Here is a 19,350-nt window from a genome sequence, read left to right on the forward strand (position 1 = left end):
TCATAACAAAGACAAATTAAACTTTATTAGATCTTTGGAACAAAAAGGGTTTATAAATATTTTTAGTGAGGAAATGATTGTTTTGATTGGAGCTAATCTATAAAAATTTTAAGGAGGTAGCTGGGTGGCTCAGTGGATTGAGAGCCAGACCTAGAGACAGGAGGTTCCAGGTTCAAATGTGGCCCAGACACTTCCTAGCTGTGTGACCTTGGGCAAGTTACTTAATCCCCCCCCCCCCCCCCCCCCCCCCCCCGCCCCGTTGCCTAGCCCTTACCACTCTTCTGCCTTGGAGCCAATACATAGTATTGTCCAAGATGGAAGGTAAGGGTTTAAAAATTTTTGATTAAAATAAAATTTTAAAGCAAACTAGTATTTTTGTCCATCGCCCCCCCCCCCCCCCCCAATATTCCCTCCCTGTGACCTCATGTATTCATTTGCTTTTTTTCTTTACTTTGAAAATATCATTATGGAAAGTCCATCTTTAGCAAAGCATACAATAGGTGCTAACCAAGGTTGTATCTAAAATGCAGAACAAAAATTATACTTGAAAGTTTTAAAATATTATGTTTGTATGTATGTATGTATGTATGTATGTATGTACATGTATGTATGTATGTAAAATATTATGGGGTAAATTATGTTTTCCTTTTTTCCTCCTCTCCCACCCCCCCACCCCAAAGGTAATTCTTCAGTTAGATACTTGTGAATCTGCTCAGAAAATGCACGACTTCTTAAAACAAAATCCTTTTAAGATGGGTGAAAATATCTTGTCCTGTTCATTGTCTCTGAAGATAGAACCATCCAAGGTAAGACAGAATTTAGTAATTCAGAGTTTTTGGACTTAAGAGTGACAAGAGTCATGTTGAAAGATGATTGTGAACCACTTGCTTTCTTCTTAATTTTTTTTTCTAATATTGCCTTTTGTTTTTCCATCTCTCCCTTCCTTGATGAGCCTTCCTTATAACAAGAATTAGGAAGAATAAAGGCAAGTTATACCAATCATAGGACCTCACCTTTGGTGTAATATTACCTTGTTTGTAAAATTCTAAAACGTTTCATCTGTATAGATAAATTACTGCATCAAAAATTGCCACAGATCTTCCAACAAGGTGACTCAAGAAAATAAAATGTATGCAGTGCTTTCTTTCAGTGTCAGATTTACTCATTTCTTCAGAGCTTGATTATTTTCAGCTAGATTCTTGTTTTCCTTGGACTTAGGATTGGTGGAGCCATCTCTAGGAGGGCTCTGATAAATATACTAGTCAGTAATTTGAATAACTTTTTTTTTTACCCTTAACTTTTTTTCTTGGAATCAATACTGTGTATTGGTTCCAAGGCAGAAGAGTGGTAAGGGCTAGGCAGTGTGGGTCAGGTGACTTGCCCAAGGATCACACAGCTAAGAAGTGTCTGAGGTCAGATTTGAACACAGTACCCCCCATCTCTAGACCTGGCTCTCCATCCACTGAGCTACCCAGCTGCACCCTTGAATAACTTTTTTAACATGACTATAGATCATGTGGTTTTAGGAAGAAAGTCATTACCAGTGATTTTGTAAAACACTCGAGTAGAGATATCTTTGTATAACTCTTCCTAATCGTTATGAATCAAAAATGACTAAAAAATTTAGGTTCCAGAAGGGAGGTAATAAAGATCCAGATATCTGAAAGATATTTTTATGGAGAAGTCCACAGTTGTGTCAAAATTTCATTAATTTTAAAGGTCTTGTTCTGGCATTTGGTGTACAACTTAAACTCATGTAATATTTCTGTCTCACATTTTCATTATTATAAAATATTGCTAATAATCAATAGTAGAGAAACAGCTGGGTATCTCAGTGGTTAGAGTGCCAGCCTTATGGTTGGGAGAATTGGAGTTCAATTCTGCCCTCAGACACTCCAACTTGTGTGTCCCTTGGCAAGTTGCTTACCTCTGATTGCCTAGCCAATGCCACTATTCTGTCTTAGAATTGGTAGTAAGACAAAAAGCAAGGATTTAATTAAAAAAAAAAATAATCAATAGCAAATCTTTGATTAATAGAATTTGATTCATTAGGCATAATAGTTGTATGTTCACATATATTTCCTATATCAGTATTGTTGAAGACATGGCTCCATTTCCTTGCTTCCCGGCGCCAAGGACATTTTTTTGTATGCTCCTTCCCTCTGACCAGCAGCCCAAAGCAAGCACTTCCTACCTCAGCTCTCTCTCTCTTTTTTTTAAATTTAATTTTATTTAATTAGTTGCTTTAGAACATTTTTCCTTGGTTAAAGAATCATATACTTTCCCTCCCCTCCCCCACCCCTTCCCATAGCTGACATGCAATTCCACTGGGTTTTACATGTGTTCTTGATCAAAACCTATTTCCATGTTGTTAATGTTTGCACTAGGGTGATCCTTTAGAGTCTACCTCCCCAATCATATCCCCATCAACCCATGTGATCTGGCAGTTATTTTTCTTCTGTGCGTCTATTCCCACAGTTTTTCCTCTGAATGTGGCTAGTGTTCTTTCTTGTAGATCCCTCTGGGTTGTTCAGGGACATTGCATTGCCACTAAAGGAGAAGTCCATTACATTCGATTGTACCACAGTGTATTAGTCTCTGTGTACAATGTTCTTCTGATTCTGCTCCTTTCGCTCTGCATCACTTCCTGGAGGTCGTTCCAGTTCACATGGAATCCCTCCAGTTCATTATTCCTTTGAGCACAAGAGTATTCCATCACCAACAGATCTACAATTTGTTCAGCCATTCCCAAACTGAAGGGCATCCCCTCATTTTTCCAGTTTTTTGCTAACACAAAGAGCGCAGCTATGAATATTCTTGTACAAGTCTTTTCCTTATGATCTCTTTGGGGTATAAAATAAACCCAGCAGTGCAATGGCTAGAGCAAAGGGCACACAGTCTTTTAGCATCCTCTGGGTATAGTTCCAAATTGCCGTATATTGAGGAAATATTAAAAGATCATCAGATTTTTGTTCATTTGAATCTGTTTTTTTCTAGTAGTTTTCTTCTTCTGAAAAAGGAAATTTATCAGCACACGGAAGGTTTTGGGAAGGAGAGATTGAAGGGTGGAGTTTTAACAACTGAATTATCATTTCCCCCTTATAGACATCTTAATATCTAGGCACTTTTATTCCCTAACAACAATATTGGTACCATTTCCTCTGTCTCATTTTGTTGTTGTTTTTAGTTTTTTTAAACACTTTTAAAATGAAAATTCTATATAGTACGTATAATATATTAGATATAGCTTGCCTTGGGACCAGAAGGACCTGGTTAAAGTTCTACCTCTTAAAGATTCTAACTGGAAGATACTGAAGGGTCTAAATGACTCTCTTAAGGGGCTCTGACTTTCAAAATGGGAGAACTCCATTGATAGAAGCTCCATGAGGCCTTCAGGCCTGGTACCTTAGCCCCTCCTCCTCCAATACCAAACTTACCAAGATAACTTCAGTTTAATGACCAAATTTGACTTTTGATTCTTTTGCTATTAACTCTTGTCTCCATCCCCTTTCTTTTAGTAAGTGCTAGAGAGTACAGGCTTACTCTCACTTATTAAACATGCTGCTCAGGAAAGGTTTAGAATCCTTTTCTCATCATTATGACAGTGAAGATGCTGGTATTTCAATGACAGTTTTTAAGTTTTATGCAGAGGGTGATACTTTTAAGTCTCAATATTTAATATTGTTCTGTACTAGGAATTTGTATACTTCTTTGGAAGGCAAAGAAAGCTTGTTTTTTGAATGCTCAGAAAATATGGAGGATGGCAAAGGAAACCAGTAATGTTAAAATATAGTTATCAAGATATATTTTAGGGGGCAGCTAGGTTGTTCAATGGATTGAGAACCAGGTCTAGGTTCAAATCTGGCCTCAGATACTTCCTAACTGTGTGACCTTGAGTAAGTCACTTAACCCCCATTGCCTACCCCATATCACTCTTCTGCCTTGGTAAGGGTTTAAAAAGAAAAAAAGATATCTTTTAAAAAGTCTGTGGATCACAGGTTAAGAATACTCGTTCTTTCTCCACTTCCCCCATGCCCTCCTTCCCCAATTGATGTGTGGCTTATTAAGCTAGCGTGAGATTTTTTTCCCAACAAGAACAAGAGATCCTTTTGCCATAACTTGATATTTAAGGTATAGTTACAAGTTGTTGAGAATTTTGCTATTTGCTATTAAAGGTATTATCTTGGTTTTTAAATATTCAAGTCATTTGATTCAACTTGTATCAGCATTGTATAACAGCATGGTCTGGACTATAAGTGGTAATGTGAAGGATTTTCCAAATTAAATGAATGAAATTGTATTTCAGGTTCAAACTGAGAGAGACCCAGAACCTGGAAAAGAGAGGTATGTTTTAGTTGTCTAATGTTTGGTATTGTTCAAATCAGAGAGAGAGAGAGAGAAAGAGAGAGAGAGTGTGTGTGTGTGTGTGTGTTCATTTGTTCTTCTGTGTTTTAAATTAAAGTTTTTGTGTGCATATATAGCCCCAGATGCCCCCATACCTTTGATTTGAGGTTACTTAATGTATGTACAAGTTTGTTATGCTTTTCTTTTTATGTTTGTCCAGAGTTTATATTTTTTTTCCAGGAGATGTTTATTGGTCATATTTATTTTAAGAAATTGTATGAATGCACAGATATGCTTTAATTTGAGGATTCAAATGTAGTGTTTTAGTCAAATAGCAGATTGCTAAATTGTTTTTGAATTAATTAACCATTTGGCTTACCTGTATATTCTTTTGATGCTTTAAATATCAGCACCATTTCTATTTTAAATGATTAAGCATAATATTAACCTTTTATATGATCTATTTTCTTGTCATTGACTTGAAACAAAAAAAACTGATATTGAAAATGTCATTTTTAAAATCTGATTGGTTACTCAAAGTACATAGGAAAATATAAAATCTTAACAATAATGATTCACTTTTATAATAACAATTGCTTTGAAATCCCTTGGGGGAAGAGGAGTGGGGAAAATCCTTTGTGTAGTTTTTGTGGTATTTCTGTCTATATTTTGTAGGCAGAAGTTATTAAAAGCCAAATAAAATAGTTTTAAGATGTTTTATGTTTCTGCAATAGGAAACCATGTTTTTATTGTTTGTGACTTGGTCCTTATCAGTTATTTGCTTCTCCTTTCAGTATATTTAGACTTATTTATTTATTTGTATTTTAAGGTATTCTGCAACATACATGTTTTGGGGTCAGAACATACTCTTTTAGAAAATATGGACAATTTTCTGTTCTTCTGGGTGACCCACTCTTCTAATCTGAGGAGTTCTGAAAATGATGTGGCTCTCAGTCCTTATGTTGTAGAAAAGAAAATATTTAACCATTAGTTCAGAAGTAGTGGATAGAATTCACATAAAAATATGTTGGGAACCTTATCCGTCCAATATTTCATCAGCACAACACACATTGAATCTTTTAAAATAAATATGCCACAGGAGTAATGCTATCAGCATCTTTGAATTCCCAGTGTTAAGATAGATTTAATTTAAGAAAAGTATCCCAAGGAAAGTAAAAAGACCCATACAGCCCATATCGACTTATCCACATTTGTTCTGTGACTGGTAAACAAGTGAATATGTTTCTGCTTTGCACATTTCGACCTGAGCTACTGGCATGTGCCTGGAATAATCTTTCTTCTCAACTTCTTAGACTATTGTCCCCTCCACTTTGGTCTTCCCCCAGCTAATAGCCACTTTAGAAATAAATTTACAAGAAATTAAAAAAAAAAGACAAATTCATGGAAATTCCCTTCTGTATTAGCTACAGCTTTTCTCGCTTCCCATTCCCAATTGAGTTTTCCAAGCTGAGGAATGGGAGTAGAGGGCCAGAGAATGTGATCTGACCACTGTGGATTGAATTTGCTTTTGGTTGGGTGAACTAACCTTGAAGAAATGCTGGGATTTTCTTCGCTCTTGACACAAGGGACCTGTTTGAATGTGGTCTATTTGATCATTATAGCTGCAGTCTGAAGAAGGAAAATTTCACAACTTTTTATTACTCATTGTCAGTCAAGTTCTTCTGAAAACTATTGATTTCTTAAGCAGTATGTGGTTGAAACTTCAAAGCAGGATGGAAGAGCAAGTCTTTAATGTTCCTTAATGATATTTGGAGGGCACTTCAGGGTCAACTGAAATACCAGAGTTTAGATCTGAGCTGAAAGTGTATGTTCTGTGACTTTGATCAGATTCCCCATTTCCTCTGATTGATGGAGGTTCTTAACAGGCACATGTTCTTAAGGGAATTCAATTGTGAAGCTTAAGTATGGTGGGAAAAGTAAGGCTCTGGATTTGGCAGCAACTGCAGTGAGACATAGAACGAGGGCGACGGTGGCATCCTATTTCAGTTGCTGCTGATGAGGTCCTTCTTGGGGCAGCTTGCTGGGCTCTGCTAATGTGACCCCAAAGGGGGACATGCCTTTTTTCCACCTGAGATCTTCATCCCTAATTGTGCTTTCTTCTATCTTGAAGACTGTTGAACTGTATTGTCATGGGGGGGGGGGGGGATTGAATTTTCATGACTGTGAGATACTTTGTGACTAGTAAAGAACCAACTTTTCCTAAAATGCCAAAGCTTCCCCAGAAATCTGGAAACTGAGCCTGATTTTTGTGAAGAAACTTTGCATCTTTGGATCCCAACATATAAGAACAAAGATGGCAAGATAATGCCATTTTCGGATCAGGGACTAGACAGTCTTTCACTGCCTTTCTGAGCTAGTGAACCACAGATGTATTTATCAATTCTTTGGGGGCTCGCTTGTAGTCCAATAAATGAGGAATGGAATGGAGCACCCAGGCCTGCAAAAGAATCTCATGCTTTGAAGAATAAAGCATAATTGAAAAGTTAGTTTTCATATGCCCATTTTGCCAGGATTTTTTCTTGTCTTTATCCCAATTTTTTTTATTGGCATATAAATTCACTTAGACAAGTTGGAGCAGTTGTCCTCAGTCCCAGGTGTTTGTGAGGACTGAATTGTTCTTCCAGTAGCGAAGAGCTACATTTCTCTCGTAAACAAGACACTGCTTGCACCATGGAACTAAATTCTCAGAGTTTTAGTTTGTCATTACAGCTTTTCAGGAGAGTGGAAGATTTTTTTGAATGTGGTTACTGATCTGTTAGAGACTTGGTCTCCTTTTTGAAGCCTGAACCTACCACTTTTAGGGGAGAAGATAACAGTTCCACCAACTGGACTGGACTCTCAGGTAGCAGCAGTAAGCATTTGCTTTTTGTGATGCATTAAGACCTTTTCAGAGAATGATTAGCTTTGGATACCAGCTTCATTACCTAAGGAAGAATATAGAGAAAGATATTTTGTTACTTAAGCCATGGAAATCTCAAAACTTGCTCTTCTGAAAAGCATGGGATGTCATAAATCTTTTCATCTCTTCTTAAAAGAAATGGAAGGGAAAGTAATGTCCTTTTCTGCTCGATATTTATGCCCGTCTGACTATCTCTTGCTTTGAGTCATGCCTTCCCCTCGCCATTTTTAATACATTTTACTTCATTTTTAATAGCATGTTGGGTATATAAGATGAGCAATGATCTGTGTAGTATTAATGAAAAGATGGTTCATTGGGTCTCTTTGCCTCAGGGACAGAGTTGGAAAAGTAGGCACTAAATAAATGTTGACCCAAAAAGGAAAGTGTTGGTGCATAGAATTTTAAAGGAAGTATTTAACTTCCATTTTTCTTCCTATATGTAGCAGAAGACTTCTTTCTGTTATCTTGTGTGTGCTCACATTATGGTAATTTGATTTTTGAAAAATTTTCTCTTATCTTGAATTCCTTTTTGAAGGTCTTTATAGGGAACCTAACTTCCAGTAGAACTGTTCTTTGAAAGCATGACAAACTGGGGAATAGGGGAGGGGGATGGATGGATGGAGAACATTCTTTATCTTCACAGCCTTGGAAACTGAAGGCAAACTCATAGCCAAACCGGTCCCCCCATTTAAAAGGAGGGTGATACATTTGGGGATCAGGGGATATTTGTTGGATAACACTTTTCTCCCCTCTCCCTTCCCAACAGTTTCCAGTTGTACTTTTTTAGCTGTGACTTAGTCAAATGACATCCTTTATGTGAGAATTAGAGCTTCAGGTCGCCACTTTCAGGGAAATGGGCTCTTGGTAGTTAATCAAAATTGTTTTTGATGAGGGTGGTATGGGGATAATGTTTTATGCGCGTACCTGTATACACTTGTCCAACCTCCTAAAATCAGATGTAGCCATGATCTCGGGGAAAAAAAGCTGCTCCTCGTTAAATAAGCAAAAATAATGAGCAGAAGTCTTACTTGTATAAGTAATTTCCCTTGAATTATAGGGAAATTTTCAGTTCTAAGGAGGATTTCTTTTTTTTTTTTAATTAAATTGTTCACTGATTTGCCTCAAATATTTTTAACCATTTTAACGCTGATAGGCTAGATTTCCCAATGCTAATTACTAATGCATCAGGAAATCTTAACCATTGGCGTCAAGAGGGTTATTTGTAAAGATTGAATTCTCATCATAGTTTGATTTTTGTTTGTTTTTTGTTTGTGTTTTTTGTTTTTAAATACCTTTAGCCCTGACTTGAAAAACAATCCAGTTGATGAAAGTGAGGTGCAAACAGCAGCTGATAGTTCCTCAGTTAAACCTAGTGAAATCAAGGAAGAGGCCATCCCAAATCCTGTCCTCCAAATGGAGCCTTCCACACTGCAGGAAGAGCCTTCCAAGGGAGAGCCTGAAAGAGGAGCAGTGTGTGACTCTGACTTGGCTCCTGGCAAAGTGGAGGTAGAAGTACAGGTGGAGGAGGCAGAGCTGAGGAATACCGATGGAAACTCTGCCCCAACTATGGTCAAAGACAATTCAGAGAATTCTATGATTACTCTTCAGGAAAACATGGCTGATTTGGAGAAAGAGGAGAAGGTCAAAGTTAAGCCGGAACTAGAACTGGCTCTCTGCGCTGGGCCATGTGCAGAAGAGGACAGTAAACAAAAGATGGAAGAGTCTCTTCCAGAGACCGAAGATGTCCATGACGTGGAGAAATCAGGAAATGCCCTCTTGGGGTTTGTTGGTGAAGCAACAACAGACATGGAAGTACTCGAAGCCTCTGCAGAAGTGCTGCTACCTGTTTCTCCTATGGTGACAATACAGGGAGCTTCTACTGGGAATGAGAAGGCAGCAGTCAGCAAAGAGGAAATTTGTGATAAAAACACGATGGAGGAAAAAGAGGACAAGGGGACTGATTTCAAGGACACTAGAATAGAGCTGAAAACTGCGCTGGAAATAGGGCCAGAAAAGGAACCCGAAAAGAATGGCGCTGAGGATGCATTGGGCATGGAGAAGTCTGAAAGGATTGTCGTGACAAGAGAGAAAACTGGAGACAGCACTGTGACTAAGGAACATGTGAATAAAGGAGTAGGCCAACCTAGCAAGCCTGACGAAACAAGTAAAACCAGTGTTCAGGTGGTATCAAATGCCTCTTCCAGCAAACTGAGCTCCAAGCTCATGGCTTCCACCCCAAATACACTCAAGACAAAAGTGACTGGTCAGAAAAGTGAGGTGAAAACAGAAGATCAGAGGACATGCTCAAAGCTTTTGCCCAAAAGCCAAGCAAGTGTGGAGAAGAAGCTCACCACCAAAGACATGGGCTCCCTTAGACCTGCCAGTGCCAGGTCCACACTGGGTGAAAGCGGCAGCAAATCTAAAACTTCCCCCAGCGGCATAGCCAGAGGAAGCAGTGGGCGGACCTCAGTTCCACAAGACAAGGATTACAGGGCTCTAGCAAAACAGTCTCAAGAAACAGAGACTAGACCTTCCACCATGAAACGGGATGACAGCGGCAATAAGGTGAGAAAAGGCAGGAAGGCCGGCTCGGTGTAATTGTCAAGTAACTAACTCTGCTGCTCCAGCTATGGGGTAGACTGTGTAAATGTGCTCTCACGTCCCCTTCCCTGAGCTCCCACTCCTTTTCCTTCAGAATTGCTGGTTTTAGGCCCACGGCAGCATGGGACTATCAACATGACAGGTAATTTGTTCATTTGCGTTAACAGCTTCGGTCCATCATTTGAATATTACAGGTTTGAAAAGTGTTATATGGATGAGGTTCTTCCAGAGAGGAAACAATTTCTTTTTTAAAGATTCTCTCCAGTGAATCTCCCAAATGTCATTTCTGCCAATCTGACTCTCAATGGGGGAACAGTTTTTGTCTTTTTGTGAATTGTAGCTTTTACTTTATTCATTTTTTTTATTTTTTTTAATGAAATCACTGATCATACTACCCAGGGATTGGTTTCAGGGAGAAGAGATCTTGAATCCGATATTAATGATGACTTTGTTTCAGAGACTTTGCCTCTATTATTAAGTGATTGATGGCTTAGTTTGATACATATTAAATATTTGAACCATGGAGTCCACCATGACCATGTTACTTGCACTTGATGTGATATTTTGGCTCTTGAAAGAAGACTGACTGCCTGATTGTGTGTCCTGTGTTCCTTCATCCCTTGTCTAATCTTTCAGACTTCTGCTGGGCAGAACACTAAGAACCCTAAAGGCAGCTCTGGTAAGACTGCCAAACCTAGAGAGGTAAGGATGGACCCTTCCCTCTCACCCCTGTTCCTCCATGGGAGGATTCTATGTGAAAAACTGTGTGGGGTAAAACAAAAGGGACAGGAAATAAGAAGAACTGGAGAACTGGACTTCAAGTTAGCTGGTTTTACTAGCTTCGAGCTCTTGTAGTAGACCTGCTGGGACTAGATGAAAGACACATCTGAAATGATCTGTTACTAGTCTTAATAAGGCCATGACACCATAAGATGAGTACTGTAACTCTAGGGAGTTGTATTCAATTTAATTGAGCTATTCCTGATTTATCCTTTTTTTTTCCCTTCAAAAAAAGGAAAGAAATGCTGGGTTTTCCTAAATCTTGCCCATCCTGGAAGTACAGGGGCCACACAGGTCCCATTGTGATAAGCATGAGAGCTTTAACAAACTATTCTGTTTCAAAATTACCTAGGACTTTTTGACCCTCCATAGACAGAGCCCTCTTTCTGGGGCTCACCATATTGATACTGACCAATCAGCTTAAAACTCCTGAGCTCCAGAGATCCACCAGCCTCAGCCTTTCTATTAGTTAGAGATAGCAGAATTATAGGCTGTGCCACTATGCCCAATCTTTACTTGTTGGAAAGAAACAACCATTATTCAGGGTAGACAGAAAAGCCTGTGTGGAAGGGATGTTTTAAGGGTAGAAGAGGGGTGAGATGAAAAAACCATGTACACGGTATCAGGGAGCCTCTGTAGACAGTGGAATCCATGCTATGGCACTACCTTAGGATGAAATTGATGAGCATAATCCTGGGGATCAATCTGGCACTGCTTAGCAAATAAATAATGGGATAGTGAAATTCTAATTTCATAGAGGAATGATTTCTCTCATGTACCTTTTTTGTTTTGAGTTTTGTTGCTGCTATTTAAAGCGTATTTTTCTAAGCCTATTTCTTTTCATTCGATTCTTTTCTTTAAAGGACTAAATATCAGATGGGTTTAATTGTGGGAAGAAACTTTGTTTTTCCACCCTACCTTAAAGGGCAAACTTAATAATAATTCTGGAGTTTTGTTTGAAAAGCAGGAGGGACAATCATAGTTCATCCCATTCATTTGGTAACAGAGCTTTGGGTTTTTTAATATATAACTTAATTGTTTTTGTTTATGGTTTTTGTTTTGTTTTCAATAAAGATCTCCCTATTCTGCAAATGCAGAGAGGTTGCTTAGTTAGAATTGGAAGAAACTTTAGACTTTTTTTAATCCAACCTGTGTAGAGATTGGGAGACCTGAGTGGTTAATATAATTAGTGAGTAGCACAGACCCCTAATTTGAAGTGTCTTTGTATCACACATTCCTTCTCTGTGCACTGTACTAGGTCTGGTCAGGCTTAAAGCTTTGAGATGGAGGAGATAGTAAATGATCATTCCAGGGCAGAGATAGTGCAATATTTGTTATGTTCTGTTGCCTTTGTTAAGACCAGTAATTCAAAGGAATCTTTCTTGGTGGAATTTATTTCTTTAATTGAGACCTATCCACACTCCCTACTCCAATCCCTCCTTTACACAGTTTCCAAAATAATATTGGTAAAACAGAACTGATTGTGTCATTTCCCTGTCAAAACTCAGACTATTTATCACCTCCTAGACTCCTCAGCCTCTTCTTTTTTTCCCCCTGCCCTTTACAAAGAAAATAATAGTGATCCTTTCAGTGGGGAATGTACTTTATTGTTCTTTATTTTCATTGTCCCTAGTAACAAAAGTCAAAAAAGAAGAGAGAGTTTAGCAAAACCAACAAACACATGAACTGTTGAGTTTCTATTATAGTTTATATTATATTCCTTACTTATAGTCCCCCCGTTCTGCAGAGTAAGGGAGCCTGTTATTTAAAGCTCTTCATCATATGGCTCCCAAGTAGTTTTCATATTACTTTTGTGTGTTACAGCCAGAATGGCTACTGACTGTTCCTTGAACTCAACATTCCACTTCCATGACTTAAACAAGGCTTTTATCCATGTAACTCTTCTTCACTTCTACAGCTTAGAATTTATCAGGGCTCAGCTCAGTTGCCAATTAATATGGTTAGTTAGCCACTCTCCTTTTCCTTCAGTTGTTAATGTTTTCTTTCTCCTCAAATTATTCTGTATTTGCATCTTTGGCAATTGAACGATAATATATTGAGGGCAGGGACTAGTTTCTCTTCAGTACTTATTTTTAAACATCAGAATCCTGTCTCAGATCTCCCATCATTGAATCTAACCTTGTAACAAAAATTTGAGCAAAAGTCCCAAACTAAAAAGATAATATATGCCAGCATATGCAATGTGTGTCCATTTGTCCCCTTCCCCACCTAACTTTGTATCATATAGTGCTTGAAGCGTTGCTTTTATTGCACATCATAAGTAGGCATTTAGTAGGTCTTGGTTTGAATTCTTAAACGATGTAATTTTTATTTGGAAAAAATAGTAAAAAAATTTATTCTGTTTCTAAATATAAATTTTAATCTTTGATCCAATGACTCATTTAAAATTCAGATCTTTTGTTATTTTGTCTTTCTGGACATTTTTGAATCTGTTAATTCAGAGGTCATTTGGATTTCATGTGAATATACTGTTCATAGTATGTCAAGACCTTAAAAAATTACATGAAAGCATCCTTGTGATGCTTTATGCATAAAATTTTGAAAAAATAAGTAGCTGATATGTCTAGTAGGGAGTGACTTGAAGCTTTATGACCACATAAAATAGTTAATGACTTCTTTTAAACAGCTTTTCATTGGAATCAAAGGTCTTATAAGATCAGATTCCTTTTGTCCTATAGGAAAGCTCTTTGGGAACATAACCATGGAACAAGACTACATTATAAATGCTTTATCAGTGGGATATAAATATAGTAAGCTTATTCTGTTAAGTCTCCTGAAGGTCTTTAATTCTCCAGGGTTATTTATATTGAAATTATCTTGAAAATATGTAAATAGAAGCATGTGTTATTGATTGTTGTGAGGATCAAATGAAAACAGTATATTTAAGGCTCTGCATAATATTTGTTGTCATTCTTAATGAGTCAGGTGTATCCAAATTGAGAAGCTGGTTGTAACTCAGAATATCATACTTTGATTTTTTCAGGAAGAAGAGCTTTTTCCATTTAATTTGGATGAGTTTGTTACCGTGGATGAAGTTATAGAAGAGGTGGACCCTTCTCAAGCCAAGCAAAATGCACCAAAGGGGAAAAAGAAAGAACCTCTCAAGAATCTTCCATCTTCTGAGATTAACTTAAAAAGAAGGAAAGGGAAAAGTTCAGTAAGTTGTGTTGCTGAGAGTGAGTTATCTTTTGTTACACTGGATGAGATTGGTGAAGAAGAAGATGCTGCTGCTCACCTGACCATTGAGTCTAGCTTGGAAACCAAAGCTCTGGTCACTGTGGATGAAGTTAATGATGAAGAGGAGCTGAATGTGGAGGAAATGGTCCAAAATGCAAATTCCCTTCTTACTTTAGATGAGATAATTGAGCAAGAGGATTGCACTTCCCATAGTGAGCCTAAAGATGTTACTATTTTGTCAGTGGATGAAGAACGAGATCTTTTGAAGAGGGAACCCCTAGTAACTGTGGATGAAATTGGAGAAGTGGAAGAGCTACCTCTCACTGAGTCAGCAGATATAAATTTTGCTCCTATAAATCCCAAGGAAGAAGAAAATGTTGTAAGGGAGTCCATTGGCTTCATTTCTTCTCAGGTGCCTGAAGACCCAACCACTTTAGTTACAGTAGATGAGATACAAGATGATAGCAGTGATGTCCATTTAGTGACTTTAGATGAAGTGACAGAAGAAGATGAAGAGTCTTTGGCAGACTTTAACAACCTTAAAGAGGAGCTTAATTTTGTTACTGTTGATGAGGTTGGAGAAGAGGAAGAAGGAGAAAATGAATTAAAAGTTGAGACAGCTAGAAAAGATGTTTGCTCTGTGGCTAAAACAGGAGGCATTAAGAAGAAACCTATAACTGTCAAGCAGGAGAAGCCTAGAGCTTTGCAACAAGTGGGCCAGATCAATGAAGAGATTATAGAGAAAGACCCCAAAACTATGACTGAACGACATCTAGCAGGTAACAACTAAGTAATGGTGGATTTTTCTCTCTTTCTCTTTTTTAAAAAATCAAAATTCTGTCATAGTAAGCACTGAATAACTTTTTTGACTTGATATTTTTTTCTTCTTTAAAAATTATCTGAAGTGGACTCCTACAAATTATTTCTTCCACTTTACCTTTGAATTGAAAGAAATTTTGTTTCCCTTTTGTAAAGTTATAACTTCTTTTTATTAAATCTCACTAGTTAACCTGAACTAGAATTGTTTTAGTGGAAAAAAAAAGATCTTTAATAATAATAAATATGACCTTGAATTTGAGGGAAGTCATGGATATTTTAGTACTTTAAAAAAAAATTAGTCATGTTGTTCGAAAAGTATTTTGGCCGTGTGGTAGTAAGAACCTAGAAAGAGTTGTTGTGGGTTACTGTGGGGCCTGATTAAACATGGTAAAGATATTTAAACTTTGCTTAATTTCAGAACAAAGCATTTCCCAAGTTGCTTCATCTCAAGAAAAGGGGATGAAGCCAGAGAGCAAGCAAGAACACTCAGGTAGGAAATAGGCATATATAAAAAAAGATCTCAATCCTAAACAATCCTTTTCCCAGTTAGTTTTCCCTATTCTGGATTCACTTGGCTCCACATTCTACCTTGATCATATCTTTGGCCATTTTAAAGTTTAACCAGTTTTTACCTTAGAATTCCCCTGCTTCTTTGACCTTCCTGAATTCTGCCTCCTCCTAGACAGAGAGATTGACACTGTCTAGTTTTTCCTCTTGTGTGAGGACCGATAAGTAGGAATGTCATGGAATCCTTCAGATTTGTCAGATTGTCTTAGCCGGGGCTTTCAGAGTAGCTCGACAGTCTCCTTGATTCTTAGTGACTTTGCGTTCCCTGTGGTATCTTATTGTAGAGACCTTGTTTGTCTTTTGCCACTACCCAGGCTCCACCATAATTTGAGGACCCTTCCACTCAGAAGAGAGCCTATCACTTCCCTTTCTCTATTCCTCAAAATATGTGCAAAAGATTTAGAAGGAACAAGTAGCCAATGGTAAACATGATAGGGCAGTAGGGCAGCAACACCGGTGAGGTTCTGGGGGGAACCTACTGTCCAAGGAAGTCCCTGGGTAGGTGGTCCATCAGCATATCCAGCTTAGCCTTGCTCAGGCTCTTTTCTCCCCAAGGCTGACTTGATTCTTTCAGTCTGAGACATTACCATTCACACATGTCCTGCTGACATATCAATATATTATTTCCCTGGAAGACTGGAAGCAAAAATATTTTCATTTTTTGTTTTTGTATCCTCAGTGCTAGGCACATAATATATATCTGATTTGTTTTCCAGTGGCATAACCTCTCTAATTCAATCATCTAATGTGATGATGTATGTAAAATGTTTTATAAACTTGGAAGCACAGTAATTGTCAGATAATAATAGAGCCTGTCCTGCCTCTTCAGTCTGCTGCTCACTTTGAAACAGTACAGGTGGAAGGGAGGTGGCTCAGTGAATTGAGAGCCAGGTCCAGAGATGGGAGGTGCGAAGTTCAAATCTGGGCTCAGACACTTCCTAGCTGTGTGACCCTGGGCAAATCACTTAACCCCATTACCTAGCCCAATCCATTCTTTTGTCCTAGAACCAATACACAATATTGAATATGAGATAGAACATAAAGGTTTTTTAAAAATTAAAATAATATGTTGAATTCTTTGTGTTATTTTCCAAACTGCCCACTTTTTCTCTTCTGTGCATTTAAAAAAGTGTTACTTTGGCTCTTGATTTTTTTATTTTTTGGCATCAGTCTTGCTACTCTGCTCTTTCCCTATCCTTGATTATCTTATCCTTGATAAGAATGAGAGGAGGAATAAAAAAAATAGATGTCATTATTTAAGACTATAAATCCACAGAATGTCTGTGATTTTCACCTCTCTTTTAGGAGGTAGGTAACACACTTCATCTTTACTTATTGTGACCAGAGTTCTTCAGTCATTGAAAGTTATTTTTCTTATCCTTATACATAAATTGTTCCCATGGTTGTCCTCATTTTATTTTGCAACAGGTCATACTTCCTAAGAGTCTCTTGCTTCTTACAACACAGTAATATTTCATTTGTGTTTGTTCGAATAGTTTCTTGTTCTCTTGTAGGCATCTAAGACAATCCCTAAGAGTTTTCTTTGAAATCCACCTTCAGGATCAGGAGGTTTCTTTGTAGTTTTGCTTTCCTGAGTACTATGCTCTTTAGCCTTTTGCCTCTCCCCAAAGGTTCCCATTACCACTTTATGCACATACATAATTAGTCATTCAGTTGTGTGTTTAGAGAAAAGGAGAAAACACTTCTAGCTCTGGGGATAGGAAAACTTTTAAAGGAAAGGAGAAAAAAATGTCTTCTGTAGGTTTCTGAAGCATACTGGAAAACATAATACAAAGCAGATTATCCTCCTTTTGAAAGTCCCGAGATTGCTACTACAATGTTAAGTTTTTTACCTTTTCACTTCTCTTTAAAGCCAAAACTCCAGCTAAGAGAAGTAGAACCAAGAAAGTACCATCATCAGAGACTTTTGATACTTCAGAACCACCAAAACTTGAAGAGACCTCGATGACTATTGGTAAAATAGGGCTATTTGAAAGTGAAGGTCTGGTACTGATTCTCTGCATAGGGATAGAATCAAAGTCAGAAGGGACTCCTGTCTGAACAGTCATGTTTGGAACAAGTCAGGCCTCTGTTGAAAGGTTCTCAAGAGCGGGGGATTAAGGGGGATGCCTTCCCTAGGCAAGGCCATTCTCCTAACTGAATGCTCAGTTCATTAGGAAAATGTTTCTTGATGTTAAGCCGAAACCTCCTCCACTTCCAGTTCTTTTATTCCTTCTTCTTTCTTCCTTCAATCCTTCTTCTACATGACAATGCTTTAACTTCTCAAGGAGGCTTCACAACTCTCTCTGTGCCTCCATTTTCCCCTTCCCTTCAAGCTAAACCAAGTCAGACAACTTAGACTTAGGCACCTGACCCTTTAGCAAAGAAATCAATTCAGGTCTTTTCATATTTATTCAACAGAAATGAAGCAGTGACTTTGAAGTGAGGAAAAAAATGAAAAGACAGATCAGTAGAAACTTCTTGTATCCATTTAAAAAACTCCATCTAAAAAGCATATTCTTACACAGAGCCACTTAAATCCACCATGTCCCTGTTAGTTTGTGTTTATAGACAAAAGGACCGATACATCTCAACCAAAAGAGTGGACAGATTGGGTTTATGTAACATACATGTAGAATAAGGTCACAGTTATAAAACCACTGTGCATAACACTCTAAATGCTAGTTAATTATTGCAGTGGTCCTTGCCTTCAGAGAGCGTATTTAGCTGTAGATGCAGGACACATTCATAGGAAAATAACATGACAGAGTAACCAGAAGAAATGTCACTTCTGGCCTTGAACAAGTTAAATAATCCCTCTGAGCCTTGGTTTTCAGATGTGTGAAGTGAAAGGATTGGACGAGATATAGATAATCTAATAAATAGCCTTTGCAGTGCTTTGTTCCAAAAGAATTTCATAGAAGGAAAAAATCTTTGTGTAGAGAAGTTATATAGAAACCTTCATGATGGCATGGGCAGAAAGGACCTCTGTTAGACTGGGCTGATTATAGGTCCATACAGTGGCTAGCATCTCCTTACTGCACTTCAGAGTTTTTGGTGTACATCATAATTATTGCTGTTTGTGGGTTTTGAAATTAATAATTAATAACTAAATATTATATTTTATCAAGTTTTGTTAATAATAACTAAAGAGAACTGCCTGACTTCAGCCTGGTCACAGGTCCAAGAGAGGAAAAGGGAGCAATTACCTCCACTTAAATACAATCACGCAAAACATGGGGATGCAGGAAAAGGGACTTGTGGGAAATGTAGTCTCTAGGGTTCAAGGTTCTAAATCAATACATGGTGTTAGAAGGTGTATGAAAGTTATCCAAATGAAACTGCACATGAAGTGGGTCACAGCTGTTTAGACATTTCCACAGTAGATAGACAATAGTACAGTTTAGATGGGTTTGGAATTGGTTAAGTGACTAGACTCATTAGTCTAAATTAAAGGTTTGATGTCTTTGGAGGAAGGTCTACTAGTTGAGTGCTCTAGGAATCTGTACAGGCTGTATAATTTGTCTAGTACACAGATTAAGATGTTAAAAGGAGAGAAGATTACACAATTTAGTTTGTAGATGGCAGAGCTAGCACACAAGGTGGCAGAATTAGGACCTCTAAGGTAGGCATGGGATTTAAGATGAAATGGAATAGAGATAAATGTAAGGTCTTAACCCTTGGTTTCTGAAAACAAACCTTTCACAGCAACAAGGTGGAAGAAGAACATGGCCAGCCAATAGCCTTATTTGCAAAAGATTTGGGTGTTTTAGCAACCTACAAACTCGGTAGGATTCTATCAGGGGATAGAGTAGCCATTAGAATGAATTAGGGCATCATCTCTGGAAACAAAGACAAGGAAGTCCCTCTGTGTTCCATTCTAGTCTGACCACATATAGTATTGTCTTCAGTCTGTGCACTGAATTTAGGGAGGATATTAATGAAACTGGAGACTGTCCAGAGGTAGACATCTGGGATGCTAAGGCAGGGGGGACCTTGAGGCTCTACCTGAGAAGGACCAGCTGAAACACCTGGGGTTGTTTAGCTTAGAAAAGCAAAAGCTGTAGGACCTGCTGTAATTATCTTTAGGTATTTGAATGGCTGCCCAGTGAAAGAGGGAT

General features: G+C 38.0%; 1 protein-coding gene across 38 annotated transcripts in view; it reads left to right on the forward strand.

The window, feature by feature from the left end:
* Positions 1–19,350, forward strand: part of ZNF638 (zinc finger protein 638) — a 150,411-nt gene that overhangs the window by 123,070 nt on the left and 7,991 nt on the right. For 9 of the 38 annotated variants that reach the window (XM_056813971.1, XM_056813980.1, XM_056813986.1 and 6 more), the window contains 7 exons: positions 681–806; positions 4,307–4,344; positions 8,563–9,829; positions 10,502–10,567; positions 13,650–14,622; positions 15,081–15,152; positions 17,103–17,204. In XM_056813971.1, the coding sequence (XP_056669949.1) occupies positions 681–806; positions 4,307–4,344; positions 8,563–9,829; positions 10,502–10,567; positions 13,650–14,622; positions 15,081–15,152; positions 17,103–17,204 (2,644 nt within the window). The remainder of the gene's footprint in view (positions 1–680; positions 807–4,306; positions 4,345–8,562; positions 9,830–10,501; positions 10,568–13,649; positions 14,623–15,080; positions 15,153–17,102; positions 17,205–19,350) is intronic. The other 29 variants (XM_056814038.1, XM_056814039.1, XM_056814040.1 and 26 more) reach the window with 7 other exon arrangements.

Source organism: Monodelphis domestica, chromosome 1 (genome assembly GCF_027887165.1).
Source record: "Monodelphis domestica isolate mMonDom1 chromosome 1, mMonDom1.pri, whole genome shotgun sequence".
Lineage (NCBI taxonomy): Eukaryota > Metazoa > Chordata > Mammalia > Didelphimorphia > Didelphidae > Monodelphis > Monodelphis domestica.